We start from the raw sequence: 17,796 nt of genomic DNA, 5'->3' as shown, positions 1-17,796 counted from the left end.
GGGAATTTTATTGGTTCTAATGGAATATGGCCCAAAACACACTACAGTGTAGTGGTTTTAATGGTAAAAGCGAAATGGTTCCTATTGATATTTTAATGGCAACCATTAGAATTTTCTGTAATGGTTTTATTGTTTTAATCAGCAGGGTTAACTTACAGGTTGTGAGTCAGAAGCGGGAGGAATTTTGATAATGTCGCTCTTGTCTACATCACCAATCCCAGGAAGTAAACTGTTGCCTACAATCCGTGCGTTTGTTGTAGTCCAAGAAAAGAGATTTATCTTGGAGATAATAACTTGCATCATCATTTACTTTGGGGTTTGAACCTTTCCCATATCGTTAACATGTACTAATACACACTTACAGACCAAAGGAAATTTAAAAACGTGAATCGGATAATAGGTGCTCTGTAAAATGAGATGTGCGACATACTCAAATAGACACACGCACACTCATAAGCGCACGCACGGAGACGTGCGTTTCAAAAGCACCTAAACACTTGACAGGACACATACACACAAAATGATGTTGAAATACCAGTCTTGGCAAGTACTCTCATCATAATAACTGTCTCATGTTTAAGACAGGGTTTGTGAGGTTCAGTATGAGGTAAGGGATGAGCTCAGCAGCGCCCCCCGCAGCTTGAAAACTTTGCAATGTCAAAGTGATTTCCTCCCCTGCTTTTACTTCCTGTTTTCTAAGGGAGTCACTTAACTCCGGTCGTTTTTGCTCATCAGGACTTCACTATGCTTTTTATCTTACGATAGTTTTGACACGTCTTCGTCACCTTACGGACCGCGAGCCGTATCGACAGCGGACATTCATACATTAAACATAAATATATACGCCGCTCTAGATGGAGGTCGGAGGGCTGAACTCGGTCGTGTCTACGGCTATGATGGATTTTACGTAGACTTTTGTTATTTTAAGCCTGTTTGTACTGCCTCCCGGTCGGTTTTTCGGCATTTATCGCATTGGGTTTCCTGCTTTGCCGATCTGTCCAGCCTCGACCGCTCCTCTGACTAAAGCAACAATGTAACAAACAGTTCATTTATCGTCCGCGAGCACGATCGCCGCGCGCTTACGCCGCTTGTAAAGTTTACGGTGTCCCCGCCGTATCGCGTGTGTTTATCCGTCAAACTTTACAATGGCCGAGCTGCAGCGACCGACGCTATGCTGCTGTCGGAAAGTGCTGACGGTGCCCGGTAAGTCCTGCGATGGCAGCCGGGGTTTGACGCACTGTCACCCGGTGGATGTCGCGTCGGCGTCTAACTTCCATAGCTTTAAACTCCGGCATTTCCATCTGGACCTCCATCTAAACTTCGCCGTGAAACGGATGACGGGATGGCAGGTTCTGGAGCTGACACCGGTCCAGCCCGGCGTTCAGTCTCTCATTCTGGACACGCATCCTTCATTATTAATTCATTCCGTCGACTGCAAGGTGCCCGGCGCGTCCGGTACTCCCGATGTGTTTATCTCGCTCACCTATCGAGTGGAACCGTTCACCGACTACGGATCATCACTGAACATCAGCCTCCCGGCCGCCGTGATCCGGCCACACCGGGCTTTTCGTGTCACCATCCGCTACACTACAACAGACGGCCCTGCGGTAAGGACATCGTGCTGTCAGCTGACTAACAACAACAACAACCATTACATATGCTAATAATAACTTTGTTGTACAAGAGGTTATTGAACCCAGAGATGTGATGTTATCGGATTTCAGCATTTTTGATGCCCACAACAATATTTGACCCCCCCCCACACTTACAATTTCCACATAATAAATAAAAATAGTGCTTGGCATCACTAAAAATATATTTTCTTTAAAAATAACCAGTAACCAAGACATTTCTAGATTTTTAGTTTTACCTTATTTCAGTGTTTGTTTTATCTTACATGATGTCATTTTAAGTTATGTTTAGACCCCCTTAGTGGGCCCTGGACCCTGGTTAAGAGAAATTGATCAAAAAATTGCTCGGTTGGGTCAGTTACAAACATTTTAGAGTAGGTTAATTTAAACCCAGTGGTTGGGTTTGTCAACATTTTACTCAACCACGAGTTTAAATTACCAATTTATATGCACTAAACATACTCTATCAGTAAAATCTTAAAGGAGTAGTTCAACCCAAAACTAAGTGTGTATGACATTGGAGTAAAAAAAATCTAAAGTTTAGTTTCATGTGCTCACGTGAAACTTTCATGTGCTCACGCAAAACTTTCATGTGCTCACGCGAAACCTTCATGTGCAGAATTTTTTTTAAGTTTAGTTTCGCGTGCTCACGTTTGTGCGCGCACATGAAACTTTCGCTTTCACGTGTGCGCGCAATAGTTTCACGTGAGCAAGCGAAACAAAACTTTAAAAAAAAAATTCTGCACATGAAGGTTTCGCATGAGCACATGAAAGTTTCACGTGAGCACATGAAACTAAAATTTATAAATTTTTTGCTCCATGTCCCCTTAGGGGCTACGTAGTAATGGCACTGAATGGTGCCCCATTTTTAAAGCTCCAAAAGGCACATCCATCCATCAAAGGGGAATCTGTGGGTTTTCATAAGGAAACATACGCATGTTCATAAGAAAGTTGAGGTCAGGTGGAAGGCTGCCTTTTGAACTAATGTTACAAAAACCCATCAGTTTACCTACGAAGACATTTATTAACTGTATGGATTAGTTTTTGATCTATGGATGAGCTTTAAAATGGGGCACTATCCGGTGCCATTAAAGGTGAGAAGAGCCAGGAGATTATTTAATATAACTTTTTTAAGGCGAATAAAAATGGGCTAATTCTCATTTTGGGGTGAACTATTCCTTTAATGATGATAATCAACTCTGTTACTTTCTACATCAAGGTTTTATTTTGCAGGTTAAAGAGTCCTTTGGGAAATGGGACTTTAATATGCTTGTTGTCTTATTGCAAGTGTGCATGGATAGAGAACAGGGGCTGGGAAAGTCTGAGCTATACTGATAAGACTGACCTCAGTGCAGTGACATATCGCCTTAAGCAGATAGCTAGAGTCATCCATGTCATGATTATGACGTCAGGCATTATTGCTAGAAGGGCTATGTTAAACATCTTTTAATACATATTGACTACAAAACAAGTGTTAACATGCATATACATTCTATTATGTAGAGTATTATGTTCTCTCTGCGTTGTGTTGTCACAACAAAGTGAAATTTTAGTGACCCAACACCCTAAAATAGCTGCTGATTACTTACATGTGGTTTCTGCAATGCTGTACCTTCATCAGTATTTTACCCTTTTAAGTGGATTCACTGCAGTAAAATACAGTGATTCAATAAATGAAAGCACCACAGAGCTAATAACCATACAAGTTGAAGTACAAGTGACAGTGAATTTGAATTGCTATGTTAAGCTGTCTTTGAGCATTTGCAAGTTCAGACTTTTAGTCTTTCGCAAAGAGCTTCTCATTATTCTCTGTTTTCCTCTCTCAGATCTGGTGGCTGGATGCAGAGCTGACGTGCGGACAGACTCGTCCGTTGGTCTTCACCCAGGGTCACTCTGTCTGCAATCGGTCATTTTTTCCTTGCTTTGACACGCCTGCCGTCAAAAGCACCTACTCTGCCACTGTCAGGGTCAGTCAACAAGCTGCTCACATTCACCAATTAGGAAAATCAATATTAGTCTATTTGTGACTTCCTTTTTAAAGGGATAGTTCACCCAAAAATGAAAATTACCCTAAAGTACTTTGCAGTCTTTGTTCTGCTGAACACAAAAGGAGATATTTGTAATTATTTGTAAACGGGAAGTGGTAGCACCATTGACTTCCATAGTAGGAAAAGCAAATACTATGGGAGTCAATGGTGCTCCAAAACGGTTTGGTTTAAAACACTGTTTAAAATATTTTCCTTTGTGTTTAGCAGAACAAAGAAATTTATACCGGTTTGAAACTATCCCTTTAATATAAATATCTGTGGTTTTTTAATCTGTGACATCACAGGTACCAGAGGGTGTCACAGTGTTGATGAGTGCCTCAAGAAGTGCATACTCCAAACAGGACAGGGTTTTCCAGTTCTCTATGGAATATCCTGTCCCGGCTTACTTGGTTGCCCTGGTGGCAGGAGATCTACAGCATGCAGACATCGGGCCCAGGTGAGTTTGGATGGAGACTAAATCCTTGCTACAATAAAGCATAGCACTTATGACACAGTAAGGTTATGTTAGTCACTATCTACAAGCTTTACCAGCAAGAACCTGCTGCTTCACAAATTCGCCAGATCACCTTGGTTGGCATGTTTCAACCAGCTCTTCACGAACAGCCTCTCTAAGCTGGTCTACATCTAGATCGGCATCACCAGCCTGGAAATTCCCTGTCAGGTTCATTGTTTTGAATGTGTATTTGCATTAGACATGGATTCAGGTGATTTTCCCACAAGTTACCCCATATAAAACCATTTGCGTGAATGTGAGCCGAAATGCTTGCAATTTTGCATTAGAGCATAGTGACATTGTTGAGGTCAAAGCTGGAATGTGAACCAACAATGTTGTAACCATGAGCTAATTGTCGCGTGATATTAGACTTTGAAAGATAACTATCATGGCTATGAATGAGATTGTTTACAAATACACAAATTAAAGATAACTGTAGTAATAAAGATACCAGAAGCTACTCAATGAAGCTGTTTACGCGAGGGTAAGAAAGAAACTTTACTGAAATATGTGTATTAAAGGGAACATATTATGCCTATTTTACAAGATGTAATATAAGTCTCATGTGTGCCTAGAATGTGTCTGTGAAGATTTTGCTCAAAATACCCCACAGATCATTTGTTTTAACATGTCCAAAATGCCCCTATATGGGCGGGAGCAAAAAAGTGTCTGTACCTTTAAATGCAAATGAGCTACTGCTTTCGGATAAAAATAGATGTGATTCCAGTAAACACAGTCTGAGGCAATAGTATATTTAGCCGCATTAACGCTACAACATGTTAACAAACACATTTAGAAAAGCTTTTGGGTAAAATTAACCAGTCAGACAGTGGCTGTGGGCGGGGCTTTGCTTGTGTGACATCACATTAACAAGAGAATCAAAACAGCATGCCTAATGAGACCGCTTTGGTTTAATATGGGTTAAAAAATTAGTGTTTTTTTTTTCATTGTATGGTTGTTGTGTTCACACACTTCCAACACACAATTTTTGTAAAATTGGATTTTTGCATAATATGTGCCTGTGCAAACATAGTATTATCTAACAGCTCTAGCAGTGCAAACGATGACAATCCTGTGATGTAAAACAGAAATTTTCCAGAATATCTGTGAGTAGTTGGCTCCTGTGAAAAAGATGCATTGTTTCATGGGTTTGTATCTTTATTATTTTCTTTTTTAGGAGTCGTGTATGGGCAGAGCCCTGCATCTTGACATGTGCGGTCAGTAAGTTGGGTGGCAGTGTGGAGCGCTGGCTTAATGTGGCAGAGGGGCTCTTCGGGCCGTATGTATGGGGAAGGTCAGTTCAATGTACATTATGTGACCCCTGTCTGTGAAATTCAGACTAAAGTCTCATTATCTAATAATGAGATTAGGAGCATCACAGTTTGATATCAATCACTGTCATGGCCTTACTTAGTCATTATTAAGGTTATATTTTGTACAATATGTAGAAGGATTTTATGTAGAAAACAGTAAAAAAATGACTTTAGATGGGCTTTCACAGGTAGGGTCACATGCATTTTAATAATAGATTGTATATGCCAGATACTGAATCACCCATTCATTTGAATAGCAGTCATTAATTTTCGATACTCATTTATTATCCTCTCTCTCTCTCTCTTTGCACAGGTATGACATTGTGTTCCTTCCTCCGTCATTCCCCATAGTTGCCATGGAAAATCCCTGTCTTACCTTCATCATTTCCTCTATACTGGAGAGTCAGGAATTTTTGCTGATCGATGTCATCCATGAGATTGCTCACGGATGGTTTGGTAATTCCGTCACCAATGCCACATGGGAAGAGATGTGGCTCAGTGAGGGTCTGGCCACTTACGCTCAGAGACGCATTACGACCGAGGCTTACGGTATATAATCCTCACACATATCCTGCTTTTCATTAGTAGTTTACTGCTGCAAAAGCTTACATGCCTGTGTTATACATATTTTCATATTTGAAACTTTCATATTTTGAAACCGTCTATGTATGTTCAAGGTTTGTCCATATCTCACAATAGTGCACTTACATTTGTCTCTTCTGTTGTCCTATACAGGAGAAGCCTTTACTTGTCTTGAGACAGTCTTTCGTCTAGATGCTCTTCACAGACAGATGCGTATTCTTGGAGATAACAATCCTGTCAGTAAACTGCAGGCCAAATTTGAGCCAGGTACAACCTTTTTAACTTTTGAGTCTGACAGAGCGTTTTAATTTGCCACATGGTGCTTTCCATACACCTAAAATAGGTTTGTGGTAAAATCTTCAAAAATTCCCCATTGCTCAAATTTCGGAAAAACAGAAGCAAAAGTCCTTAGTTCAGCTGGAAAATGTGCTCAAGTATTTCTAATGCCCTTGTGAAGTGTCAGACCCATGAATCATTAGATCACTGTGTCATGTTATCGGCCTTATTTCTCTTTCTTCACAGGTGTAAACCCCAGCAGTCTGATGAATTTGTTTACATATGAGAAAGGCTTCTGCTTTGTTTCGTACCTTTCACAGCTGTGCGGTGACATCAAGAGATTTGACACTTTCCTTAGGGTGAGAAGCGTTCACCACACACAGTTTTGTGCAAAAGTCTTAGGGTGTGCTCACGTGCAGATTGTAACGTACACTAGTATGCTTTACTCCCAAAGTATGGTTTGATTGGCGAGTGTGAGCGCTCCGTACCAGGGTGCAGTACACTTAAAGGGACACTCCATTTTTTTGAAAATATGTTCGTTTTCTAGCTCCCCTAGAGTTAAACATTTGATTTTTACCGTTTTGAAATCCATTTAGCTGATCTCCCGGTCTGGTGTTACTATTTTAAGCATAGCTTAGCACAATCCATTGAATCTGATTAGACCATTAGCATCGAGCTAAAATTGAACCAAAGAGTTTTGATATTTTTCCTATTTAAAACTTGACTCTTCTGTAGTTACATCGTGTACTAAGACTGACAGAAAATTAAAAGTTGCAATTTTCTAAGCCGATATGGCTAGGAACTATACTCTCATTCTTGCGTAATAATCAAGGACTTTGCTGCTATAACATGGCTGCAGGAGGCGCAATGATATTACGCAGCACCTGAAAATAGTCCCCTGGCCCCTGCTATTAAAAGTAACCAAGGGAACTATTTTCAGACACTGCGTAATATCACTACGCCTGCTGCAGCCATGTTACGGCAGCAAAGTCCTTGATTATTACGCCAGAATGAGAGTATAGTTCCCAGCCATATCTGCCTAGAAAATTGCAACTTTTAATTTTCTGTCGGTCTTATGCTGAGTTTACACCAACCGCGTTTCAGGCGTCAAAATCGCGTCTACCGCGCGTGGTTTGCCGCTTGAACAATTTGGATGCATTCGCGCGTGTAGAGCGGAGTAAACGCGTGGATAAAGAAAGCATTTGACGCGCGTCAGAGGCAAACTCCGCTTCTTGTGGGAGGTACAAGTGCCATGCGATTGTCTGTTTGCAAGATGACTGATGTTGATTGTGCATTTATCGAGAGAGTTACCAGTTTGTACTTGGTAACCTTACTATAGGGGGAAAATAAACGATGCGGGTCGATAAACGTCACGTGACTCAAAAGTGAAGTGTGTATTACAACTTACCAGGTTTCCCAATGTCCTCACTGACACTCTTCCAAGCGAGGTCCTTTTTATTCCTGTCTCCTCTATAGAAATAAGAACTTGTGTCGTATAGCTCCGGGTGACTGCTTACGGACAATATCAAGCGTTGGCTGAATGAGTGACTCCGGGCGGGGCTGCCACCACAGCAGCAAGCAGGCTCCTGATTGGTTAACGCGGCGCGAAATTCCGCCAAAGTTCAAAATTTTCAACTCTGACGCGCCACGGAACCTACTGACGCGCGTCAACGGGTCTTCACATTGACTTAACATTGAAATCACTCGTGCTTCACGCCTCTAGCGCGGTTGGTGTAAACACAGCATTAGTACACAATGTAACTACAGAAGAGTCACGTTTTAAATAGGAAAAATATCAAAACTCTTTGGTTATTTTTTTTGAGCGATGCTAATGGTCTAATCAGTTTCAATGGATTATGCTAAGCCAAGCTAAAAATGGTACCGCCAGACCCGTAGATCAGATGAATCAATTCAAAAACAGTAAAAAATCAACTAGGGGAGCTAAAAAATTAGAATATTTTCCAAAAAAGTGAAGTGTCTCTTTAAGTTTTGCAGTCACTAGCTGTATTTTGAGGAATGAATACCAACTTTTTAAGACTTTTGCACAGTATTATGTATTGTCATTCATGTCTTATATGTAAGTGGCATAAGACACACTTGTCTATATTTTTCTGAATCCTTCCACACTTTATTGTTTAGGCCTACATAGAGAAGTTCAGGTTCAGCAGTGTAGTCGCTAAGGATCTCCTGGACTTCTTTCTTGGCTTCTTCCCAGAGCTGAAGGAAAGCTGTGTCGCTCAGCGAGAAGGTGAGTTACCAGTGACTTACCAGTGCCCACACAGGTTAACTTACTCAGACACTTGTACTTACTCACCGCTCCATTAGTGCTGTGTCCAAATAAACATGAATGTCTTTTTGTCTCCTCTCTTGTTCAGGACTAGAATTTGAGCGATGGCTGAACGACTGTGGTCCTCCATTATGTGAACCAGATCTTTCGGCCGGTCAGGCTCTAACAGGCCCTGTCCAGCACCTGTGTGACCTCTGGGGCACGGATACCCCTGACCCCCAGACCATCACAACATTTGACCTCTCCTCGTGGACCACCTTCCAGACAGTTCTTTTTCTGGACCGACTTCTAGACCGCTCACCTCTGCCTCAGGGTATTGAGAGTGTTGTTTTTTTTGCTTCATTTTTTTGAATGATTTTTCATTATTTGTAATGTAAGTATGACTGACCTTTTAGAGGTGATGAGTCTTTTGTCAAGCTGCTACTCTGCCTTGTTGGACGGCATGAACGCTGAAGTCCAGATTCGATGGCTGCAGATTGTGGTGCGTAACAGCTTTTATCCTGATCTGCCACGGGTTCGCAGCTTCTTACATAAACACGTGAGTTGAATAAGCTGTTATGTATAAAGGGCCTTTTGTGCTGTAACTGATGGTATATCCAGAAGTGCTTTGTATGGAGATGTCGGTTTTATTTATAGCCTAAATGCATTTAGATGGCACAAACACAATGAAATTTTTGAGTTAATGGGGATGATTTATGAAAATGTGCTTTGTTGATTTTTTTTATTCCACAATTAAGTGTTTCTAATAAATACTCCTAACTATTAACTTCTTATGATTTCACATCTCCTTGCCAAGCTATAAAAAGATACTGTACATTCAATCACAACTAGTTTGGCTGGTTTCTTCTTTCACTTCATTAAAGGCACGCTGTATTGATTAACTGGATTGAAGTGTAGAAAGTAAACAAAGCCATGAATGGCTAACTACAGAGATTGGTGAGGTAATCCCAGGATACACTGCAGGATTTTGCACTCCTATAAATTCATTACCTTATCACACTGTGCAACATGGATTATTTAAACTTGGGTACGACAAGCATGTCGATTATACGATGATGATACCTATTGTATCGGAGGCTTCGACATCATTAGCGCAGTGTCATCAGGATGCGTTAGTGGTAAACAAATACTAAGCGTAGCAGCAAACAGACTGTGGTTGATCATGCTGACACTGTCAGAAAACTATCATAGGCTATCGTTGGATGCCAGACCTGAAAAACGGACGTCTTTAAACCTCTCTCACTGTACGACATACACTGCTAAAAAATGACTTTCTTACTTAGTATTTTTGTCTTGTTTTTATATCTAAAAAGTCTTAAATATTAAGATGCTTTTTCTTGATGAACAAAACGACCAAAGAAAATAAGTCTGTATATATTTTGTGTATAAACTAATTTAAGTGAATTTTTACTTAAAACAATAAAAATATCTGCCAATGGGGTGAGAAAATAAATCTTAAAATAAGTTTTCTTTTTTCTTTTAATTCTTGCAAAAATTTCTCACCCCATTGGCAGATATTTACAAATTCACTCAAATTGTATATTTTTTTGTCTGAAGACTAGACTTATTTTCTTAGGTCATTTTGCTCATCAAGAAAAAACATCTTGATTTAAGAATTTTTTAGCTATTTCTACTGAAAACAAGACAAGAATACTAAGTAAGCATGTCATTTTTTGCAGTGTAGGATCACCGATTAAGAGTCACGATAAAGTAATTGCCACAGTTGTTTCTCGATCGTAATCTTTCATCTGGAACCTCTGAAAATCGTGTAATGTATCCCGGGCTTAAGTCACAATGCGTATAAACGATGTTTCCACAAAGTGGAGTCATAAACACATAAGTGCAACTAGATTTGCAAAGCATGGGAATTTTGGAAATATTCCAAGTCGGAAATTTAAGGAATTAAGACAAACTAGGTTTGCAAAGCTTGAGAATTTTGAAAATGTTCCAAGTCAGAAATGTAAGGAATAAAAGGAAACTAGGTTTGCAAAGCTTGGGAATTTTGGAAATATTCCAAGTCGGAAATGTAAGGAATTAAAGGAAGCAAGGTTTGCAAAACTTGGGAATTTAAAAAATATTCCAAGTCAGAAATTTAAGGAATTAAAGGAAACTAGGTTTGCAAAGCTTGGGAATTTTAAAAATATTCCAAGTCGGAAATTTAAGTAATTAGTGGAAACCAGAGTCGTATAATAACAGAGTTACGAAACGCTTTGATCTCGCCGCCGCGCGGTCACGTGATTCATGTAACGTTCTACAGTTCCAAACCAAGCAGGGCTGTCAATCTGTTTGCATAGGTTTTCAGCTATTTTAGGTAAATATTAGCTTGTAATGGGAATTGATCACTATACTTACTGTGTTTATAACGGTTTTTTACTAGGGAGTGATGGAAATACAGTAAATCAGTTAATAAAGATAAACAGTTAATTGTGACCCAAATATAACTGGTTATCTATACCAACTACAGCAACACAGTTTATCTTTTATTTTTGTAGCAAAATATGGCTATATAAATGGCTATCAATCTGCTAAAAACATAATTCCTACACTCTTAAAACAAATGTGTTAAATTAACACATCTTGTGTCTAGTTAAGGACAACACATCTAGTGTGTTGTCCTTAATTTAACACATCTCTGTGTTATTTTTGGAACAACACACTTTGTGTTGTTTTAACACATCTTGTGTTGTCCCTTTTATTTATATGAACTCAAAATCAACACGAAATGACACATAATGTGTTAAAAATAACACATAATGTGTTAAATAGTTTAACACAAAACAGTGTGTTAAAATTAACACATCCAGGATGTGTTAATTTTAACACATTATTTTGTGTTAAAATATTTAACACATTATGTGTTGTTTTTAACACATTATGTGTCATTTAAGTTCATAAAAAATAAAAGGGACAACACAAGATGTGTTAAAACAACACAATGTGTGTTGTTCCAAAAATAACACAGAGATGTGTTAAATTAAGGACAACACACTAGATGTGTTGTCCTTAACTAGACACAAGATGTGTTAATTTAACACATTCATTTTAAGAGTGTACACTTTTAATATATTAAAATCACAAAAAAGATCGCAAACGCGGTTATTTGTAACAGTGAAGCATAACAGAAACACTCTAAATTCATATTTTAAATTCACATTAAATGTTAATATAATCATACATGATTTTCGAGGATACATCACTCGTATTACTTACCAAACACAATGAAACACATAGCAGTATTGTGAAGCAGTGTGACTTTCTTATAAGGCATTTAACTTGTCGCTGTTGCCCCCTAGTGTTACTTGTAATATATAAAAAAGATAAGTATAAAGTAGATGGCCACCCGTAATAAAATATTAAACCATTAAATCTATATTATTCACACATTATACACAACTCCTTAAAATATAAAAATTTTACTAGTTATTATTAACGATAATCATCACCTACAGCAGAGTTCATAAAATATCACTGTTGACTATATTAATGAAATGTCCGAAAATGTAAAGAGAAACGGTAATTTCATCGATTTACCAGCAGGTGCCATTGAAATGAATGGGCTTCAGTGCTGCGTTTGGAACTATGCGTCACTACCGGTCACTACATGAAACGCTGTTACTTCCGCATTCCATTCTTACAACGGACGTCTATGTGAGTGTCGTAACTCTATTATTATACGACTCTGGTGGAAACTAGGTTTGCAAAGCTTGGGAATTTTGAAAATATTCCAAGTCAGAAATTTAAGGAATTTTGTAATTTATACAAACTGTATCAAACATTAGCTTCCTCGACATATGACTTATCTTCATCAGAGTGACACGATCCCGATATGTTTCCATGGAAAGTTTTCAAAATTCCCAGAATTTTGCAACTAGGGATGCACCGATATATTGACCTATAATAAACGCATTTTTTCCCTACTATCTGACATCGTCTGATTTATTAAAAATAGCCAATAATCAGGGCTTATCATGTACAATCATCATGTACGCTCTGCACTTTTAGGATTTCATAATAATTTGAAACAAGGAGGTAAAAGCAAAACTATCGATATCTGTGGATGTCATTTTATGTAAAAAAAAAAACGCTATCGGCACAAAACTTGTGTATTGGCAGATTTGTTACATCCCTAATTGCATCGTTATATACTAAAGAGATAAGCTATGTTTGAATGTGTCCAATAAACACAAGTCTGTGACCTGGGAAGTTAAATTGTATATTTAAGTAGGTTAGTTATATTATGAATATTTATCATAAATATGAATTATATGAAAAGTTTGTAACTGCTTTCACTAAGTTCAAGTTTGTGAGACATTGTATCTTGTTTAATTCTGTTATTGCCGTCTTTTTCTCCCTAGACCTCTCGAATGTACACAGTACCCCTTTATGAGGATTTGTGCGGAGGAGTGATGAAGTGTTTTGCCCTGGAGGTGTTTTATCAGACTCAGGGCCGTCTTCACCCTAATCTACGTCGGACTCTTCAGCAGATGATGTTCCAAAGTAGCGCCCTCAACAACAGCACAGCCCCATCTTTACTCTCATCTGCACCCTCAGTCCCTTCATCACCCACAGACCCATCCGCCAACGGGACCATCGCCCTGCGAGACGTCAACGTGTCTGCTTAAGTTCAAACCAGTAAGCGGCGCTTCTGTGGAGAGGCAGGAAAACGGCGCAGGACTTGAATTTGGCTGTGACTTAGCACCATAGCAATGCATCATGGGTAGCCAGCACTTTCACATGCTCTCCAACACTGGGAAGTTTTTTTTTAAAAATGGAAACACTGATTTTCATAAGCTAAACATTAAGCTGCTCAGGGCTGTGGGACAAAGCGGAGGACAGATGTCACGTACGTCGTTTCGTGAGGGTTATTACACCGTTACCCAAGTGTTTGTGTGTGCGCACACATGGATGGGGTATGTCAGTATCAAGGAAAACTGCCGGCCATCTGTTAGCCATTATCTTTGTGTGTGCGTGTGAATGTGTGTATGTCTGTGTTTATTTATGTGGGTGTTTTGCATATGTTTCTCTGGACTATGCACAGCTAATTTGAGTTGCATCTATTGCATTGGCCTGTTCTCCGGTTCAAATGAGGAATCATGTAGACAACATTGCACAGACTTTTAGCTTTGTTTTGTAGAGGACCAATCCATTGTGAATCCTCTTCCTGGATAGTGTTTGAGGACTAAGTCTTCTTGAATACTCACTGCCTGATTACTTTTTTTTACATGGATCATTTCTTTATTGTTTGATTCCTTATAACTGGTCAAGTCTCTCCTTCCTGGTGCTAACCTCTCAGCGTTGAGTCTCAGGTAAATCAAGACACAAGAGGTGGAGCTGTGTTAGTGCCTTTCAACACCGCTGTCCAAATGAACAACAGCCTGTATTTATGTTATTTGCAACATTGCTGATCATTGCCTTGGAAAATGTACAACATATTAGTTATTTTCAGGAACTGAGAGACTGGGTGAGAATGATTCTTTTTAAGAAAATGTGTCCCTTTCACTCCTTTTTAGTTTCGTTCTTAGTTGAAGTTCCCTTAAATTAGCTGTGGTTGATGATTAATGAGTGAAGTTTGTGAATATGCAGTTGAATGGGGTGGACATTCAGGGTGAGTTTACAGGTGGGTGGGTCCATGATCGTCATAAGTGGCCTTAATCACAAACACGGTGGAAGACTGGTGAGATTTTTCAGGTAATAAATAACATGTGTGCACTTTGTGTGTTTTTTCCAAGGGTCTTACCTTGGATTTCACATTTTAACTTTAGTTCATATACCGTACGTGAATATAGAAAGACACTCATATGACTGACACTGATCACCAAGTGTTAAATGTGTTAACTTAGAGCTTTGGGGATTAAAGGTCTACATGCAGTGCGACCAACAATAAAAGTTTTTCACCCTGATTCAACATTGTCTACTTGAATTGAATCTGTCACTTATCCTGTGTACGCTGAGATTATGTCTCGGTCATAAACCCATCTCATGCCCTTGACATATGTCACCATGTTTATTTATCTTGTTTATGTATTTAGTGTCCAGCCATGTTGTAGAATACAATTTTTTTATTTGCACAACTGGTTTGCACAAAGTTTATGAAAATTTGGAGTAGTGGAGGACAGTTTCACTCTTTATTTGTTGGAATATACACCTTTACCCTGCAATATGCTAATTAGCGATCTAATTATAAAAAAGGCGGAGCTAATTAGCATTTTGCATTCAGAATCATGTGATTAAAGTGTTTTGTTTATTGTTTAAATGACAATGTGGCAATTTCTTTGTATAATAACATTAATACTGTATAAGGAATGCATTTGATTTTACCTCCAAATCACACAAAAATAACAGTAATGTGTTCGGATATTTTTTGGTTTGTTTGTTTGATGTAATTCCCATAATTCTTAATGGCCCTTACAAGATTTGTAGAGATACTTTTTCCCGGGATGTCCTCAGTTGTCACGATTATGGAAAATATCATACATTTTCTATTAAAATAAATACCGTAAAACTTCAAATAATAGCCCGGGCTTTTATTTTCCCAAACCTATCGTCACACCAGGCGTCTAAAAGAGACAGGCGTCTATAAGAGACAGGCTTTTAATTTAATTGTTCCAGCATGACAGCAGGAGGTTACCACATATTACGTTTTATTTATAATTTGAATGTGTTTAACAAATTAGTTTGTGTTAGAATAACAGTATTAAATTATTGGCAGCAGAAATAAAGCATACGAGGATATGCTTTTTTATTGGTTGTTGCGTGAAATCTTACCCAGATACAACAGTGCTATTTTCTGATTGGCTATTGTGTAGCCTCTTTCTTTTTTTTGGATTGGCTCACTCGACTAGAACTCCAGGGGAGACGGGCTTGAGAGAGCAGTGCGGCCAGATACATTTTGGGCACTGCAGTATATTAAATATGAAAAATAGTGTTTCCGCGTGAGAAATACAATGTGTGGCGGGCTACAAAAGTCCAGAAAAATGTCCAGACTCCCCCGATTGCCACTTCGCTACTGTCATCATCGCTGCAATCCTGACGACCAACCTTGTTGTGTTGTCATAGTGATGAGTAACGGAACGACTGCGTCTGTCACGTGACATCTACCGGTAATCAAAACTTTAGCGTGTGCAATCTGCACCATAGAACTGGGTTAAACAGACGATCTGATGGGTTTTAGAAGATTAAATACAACCCGAAACTAAAAAACAGACCAGGCCTTTATTTGAGACAGGCTTTTATTTACCCAAACCTGTTGTCACACCAGGCGTCTAAAAGAGACAGGCGTCTATTTGGGACTAGGCTATTATTTGAAGTTTTACTATGACATGATTTAAGATTCATCTTTAAAGGGACACTCCACTTTTTTTGAAAATATGCTAATTTTCCAGCTCCCCTAGAGTTAAACATTTGAATTTTACCGTTTTGGAATCCATTCAGCTGATCTCCGGGTCTTGCGGTACCACTTTTAGCATAGATTAGCATAATAAAATTGAATCTGATTAGACCATTAGCATGGCGCTAAAAAATAACCAAAGAGTTTCAAAATTTTTCCTATTTAAATCTTGACTCTTATGTAGTTACATCGTGTACTAAGACAGACGAAAAATTTAAAGTTGTGATTTTCTAAACAGATATAGCTAGGAACTATACTCTCATTCTGGCATAATAATCAAGGACTTTGCTCCGGCGTACCATGGCTGCAGCAGGCGCAATGATATTACGCCAGCGCCTGAAATAGTTCCCTTGGTAACTTTCAATAGCAGGGGACTATTTTCAAGCACTGTGTAATATCATTGCGCCTCCTGAATGGATTCCAAAACTGTAAAAATCAAATGTTACACTCTATGGGAGCTGGAAAATTAGCATATTTAAAAAAAGTGGAGTGTTCCTTTAAGATTCTTTCAGTTTTGGAAGAAGTAATAGTTGTGTTGCTAAGTTGAATGGCTAGGTAGTGCTATATCTGTGGTTGTGCCTGAAATACAAGCAGCCCTGTCTTCCCTAGGTTCAATTGTAGGTGATGTTTCTTCATCCAAGCCGAGATGTCATCTAAGCTTGCTTTAATATGTGCTGCTGTGTTGGGATCATCTGGGTGAAATTAGAAAAAGATATGGGTATCATTCAGCAAAGCAGTGGTAGGAGAAGCCATGTGCCTGTATGATAGCTCCTAAGGATGTTGTGTAGATAGAAAAAAGAACTGGACCAAGCACTGATCCCTGAGGGACCCCATGCAGTGACCATCTGGTGAGCTCTGGACAGCGCACCCCTCCACAACACCCTGAAGGATCTATCGAAGAGATAAGATTTGAACCATTGTACAGAAGTACCTGTGATCCCTAGCGATGATAGTGTGGTTAGTTGGAGGCTGCAAACAGGTCTAGCAGAATCAGAACCAAGGATTTGGATTCTGCCTTAGTTAGCCGTAATGCTTGCATGACCGATAGCAGTGCCATTTTGGTGGACTGGAGAGAAATGTAGTCACTTCAGTGTCAGTCAGCAGAGAGAAAGTGTAGAAATGGATGTCGGATGTAAATATAGTGTGTTCTGAGGATTGTGGTGAAGAAAATTGGTTGCTCATGCTGTTTTGTTGGTCATAACAAATGTTTGCAAAGTCATCAGCTGACAACAAGAAAGCGGGTGGAGGAGGAGGAGGGGAACAGAAGAGGGAAGTGTCTGGTAGTGGCAGAAGGCGGTTGTTAGACTTGGGTCCATTTCCTTTCAGCAGCTAATAGTCCGACATCCAGGGGCAAGAGGGAGTAGCACGAGCTGGTCTGGACTATATTTCTGATCTATAGATGGCAGCATTGGCACACAATTCATGCAGTAAATCTCTACCCAGACATTTTTGTTGAATTCTTCAGGTAGTTGTAAAAATCAACGATTTTTAAGGTGCACGTTTTTTGCCATTACAAATGCACATTCCTAAAAACGAAATTTGTAAAAAAAAAAAAAAAATACAACTAAAACAACACTCAAAAGGTATATTTAATTTTTTTAAGCGATACATATTCAGTAAACAACTTTAAGGCTGCTTGTTTCATGTTTGCTCCCAGCCGCAGACCATAACTCTGAAATAAAAGTAAGCTGAATAGAAGTAAAGTATGTTTATAACCCGACCTGCAGAGGGAGTGCAGTGTTAATCGATAGGAGGGGCTATCTCACATCGGCCGACAGT

General features: G+C 39.1%; 1 protein-coding gene across 1 annotated transcript; it reads left to right on the top strand.

Moving 5' to 3' along the window:
* Positions 1-105: 105 nt before the first annotated feature.
* On the top strand, positions 106-14,530 carry rnpepl1 (arginyl aminopeptidase like 1). The gene is made up of 11 exons (XM_065282838.2): positions 106-1,607; positions 3,458-3,598; positions 3,964-4,115; positions 5,350-5,466; positions 5,799-6,034; positions 6,221-6,334; positions 6,590-6,702; positions 8,483-8,591; positions 8,719-8,943; positions 9,026-9,168; positions 12,986-14,530. Exons 1-11 carry the CDS (start codon positions 1,146-1,148, stop codon positions 13,250-13,252), a joined length of 2,079 nt encoding a protein of 692 aa, XP_065138910.1. The 5' UTR covers positions 106-1,145; the 3' UTR covers positions 13,253-14,530.
* Positions 14,531-17,796: the final 3,266 nt, after the last annotated feature.

The sequence above is a fragment of the Paramisgurnus dabryanus genome, chromosome 9 (assembly GCF_030506205.2).
Source record: "Paramisgurnus dabryanus chromosome 9, PD_genome_1.1, whole genome shotgun sequence".
NCBI lineage: Eukaryota > Metazoa > Chordata > Actinopteri > Cypriniformes > Cobitidae > Paramisgurnus > Paramisgurnus dabryanus.
This window is presented reverse-complemented; position numbering and strand designations above follow the sequence as displayed.

Coding starts and splice junctions, on each gene's coding strand:
- rnpepl1 (XM_065282838.2), top strand. CDS start 1,146: ATGGCCGAGCTGCAGCGACCGACGCTATGCTGCTGTCGGAAAGTGCTG. Junction 6,035..6,220: donor CATTACGACCGAGGCTTACG/GTATATAATCCT, acceptor TGTCCTATACAG/GAGAAGCCTTTACTTGTCTT. Junction 6,703..8,482: donor GATTTGACACTTTCCTTAGG/GTGAGAAGCGTT, acceptor TTTATTGTTTAG/GCCTACATAGAGAAGTTCAG.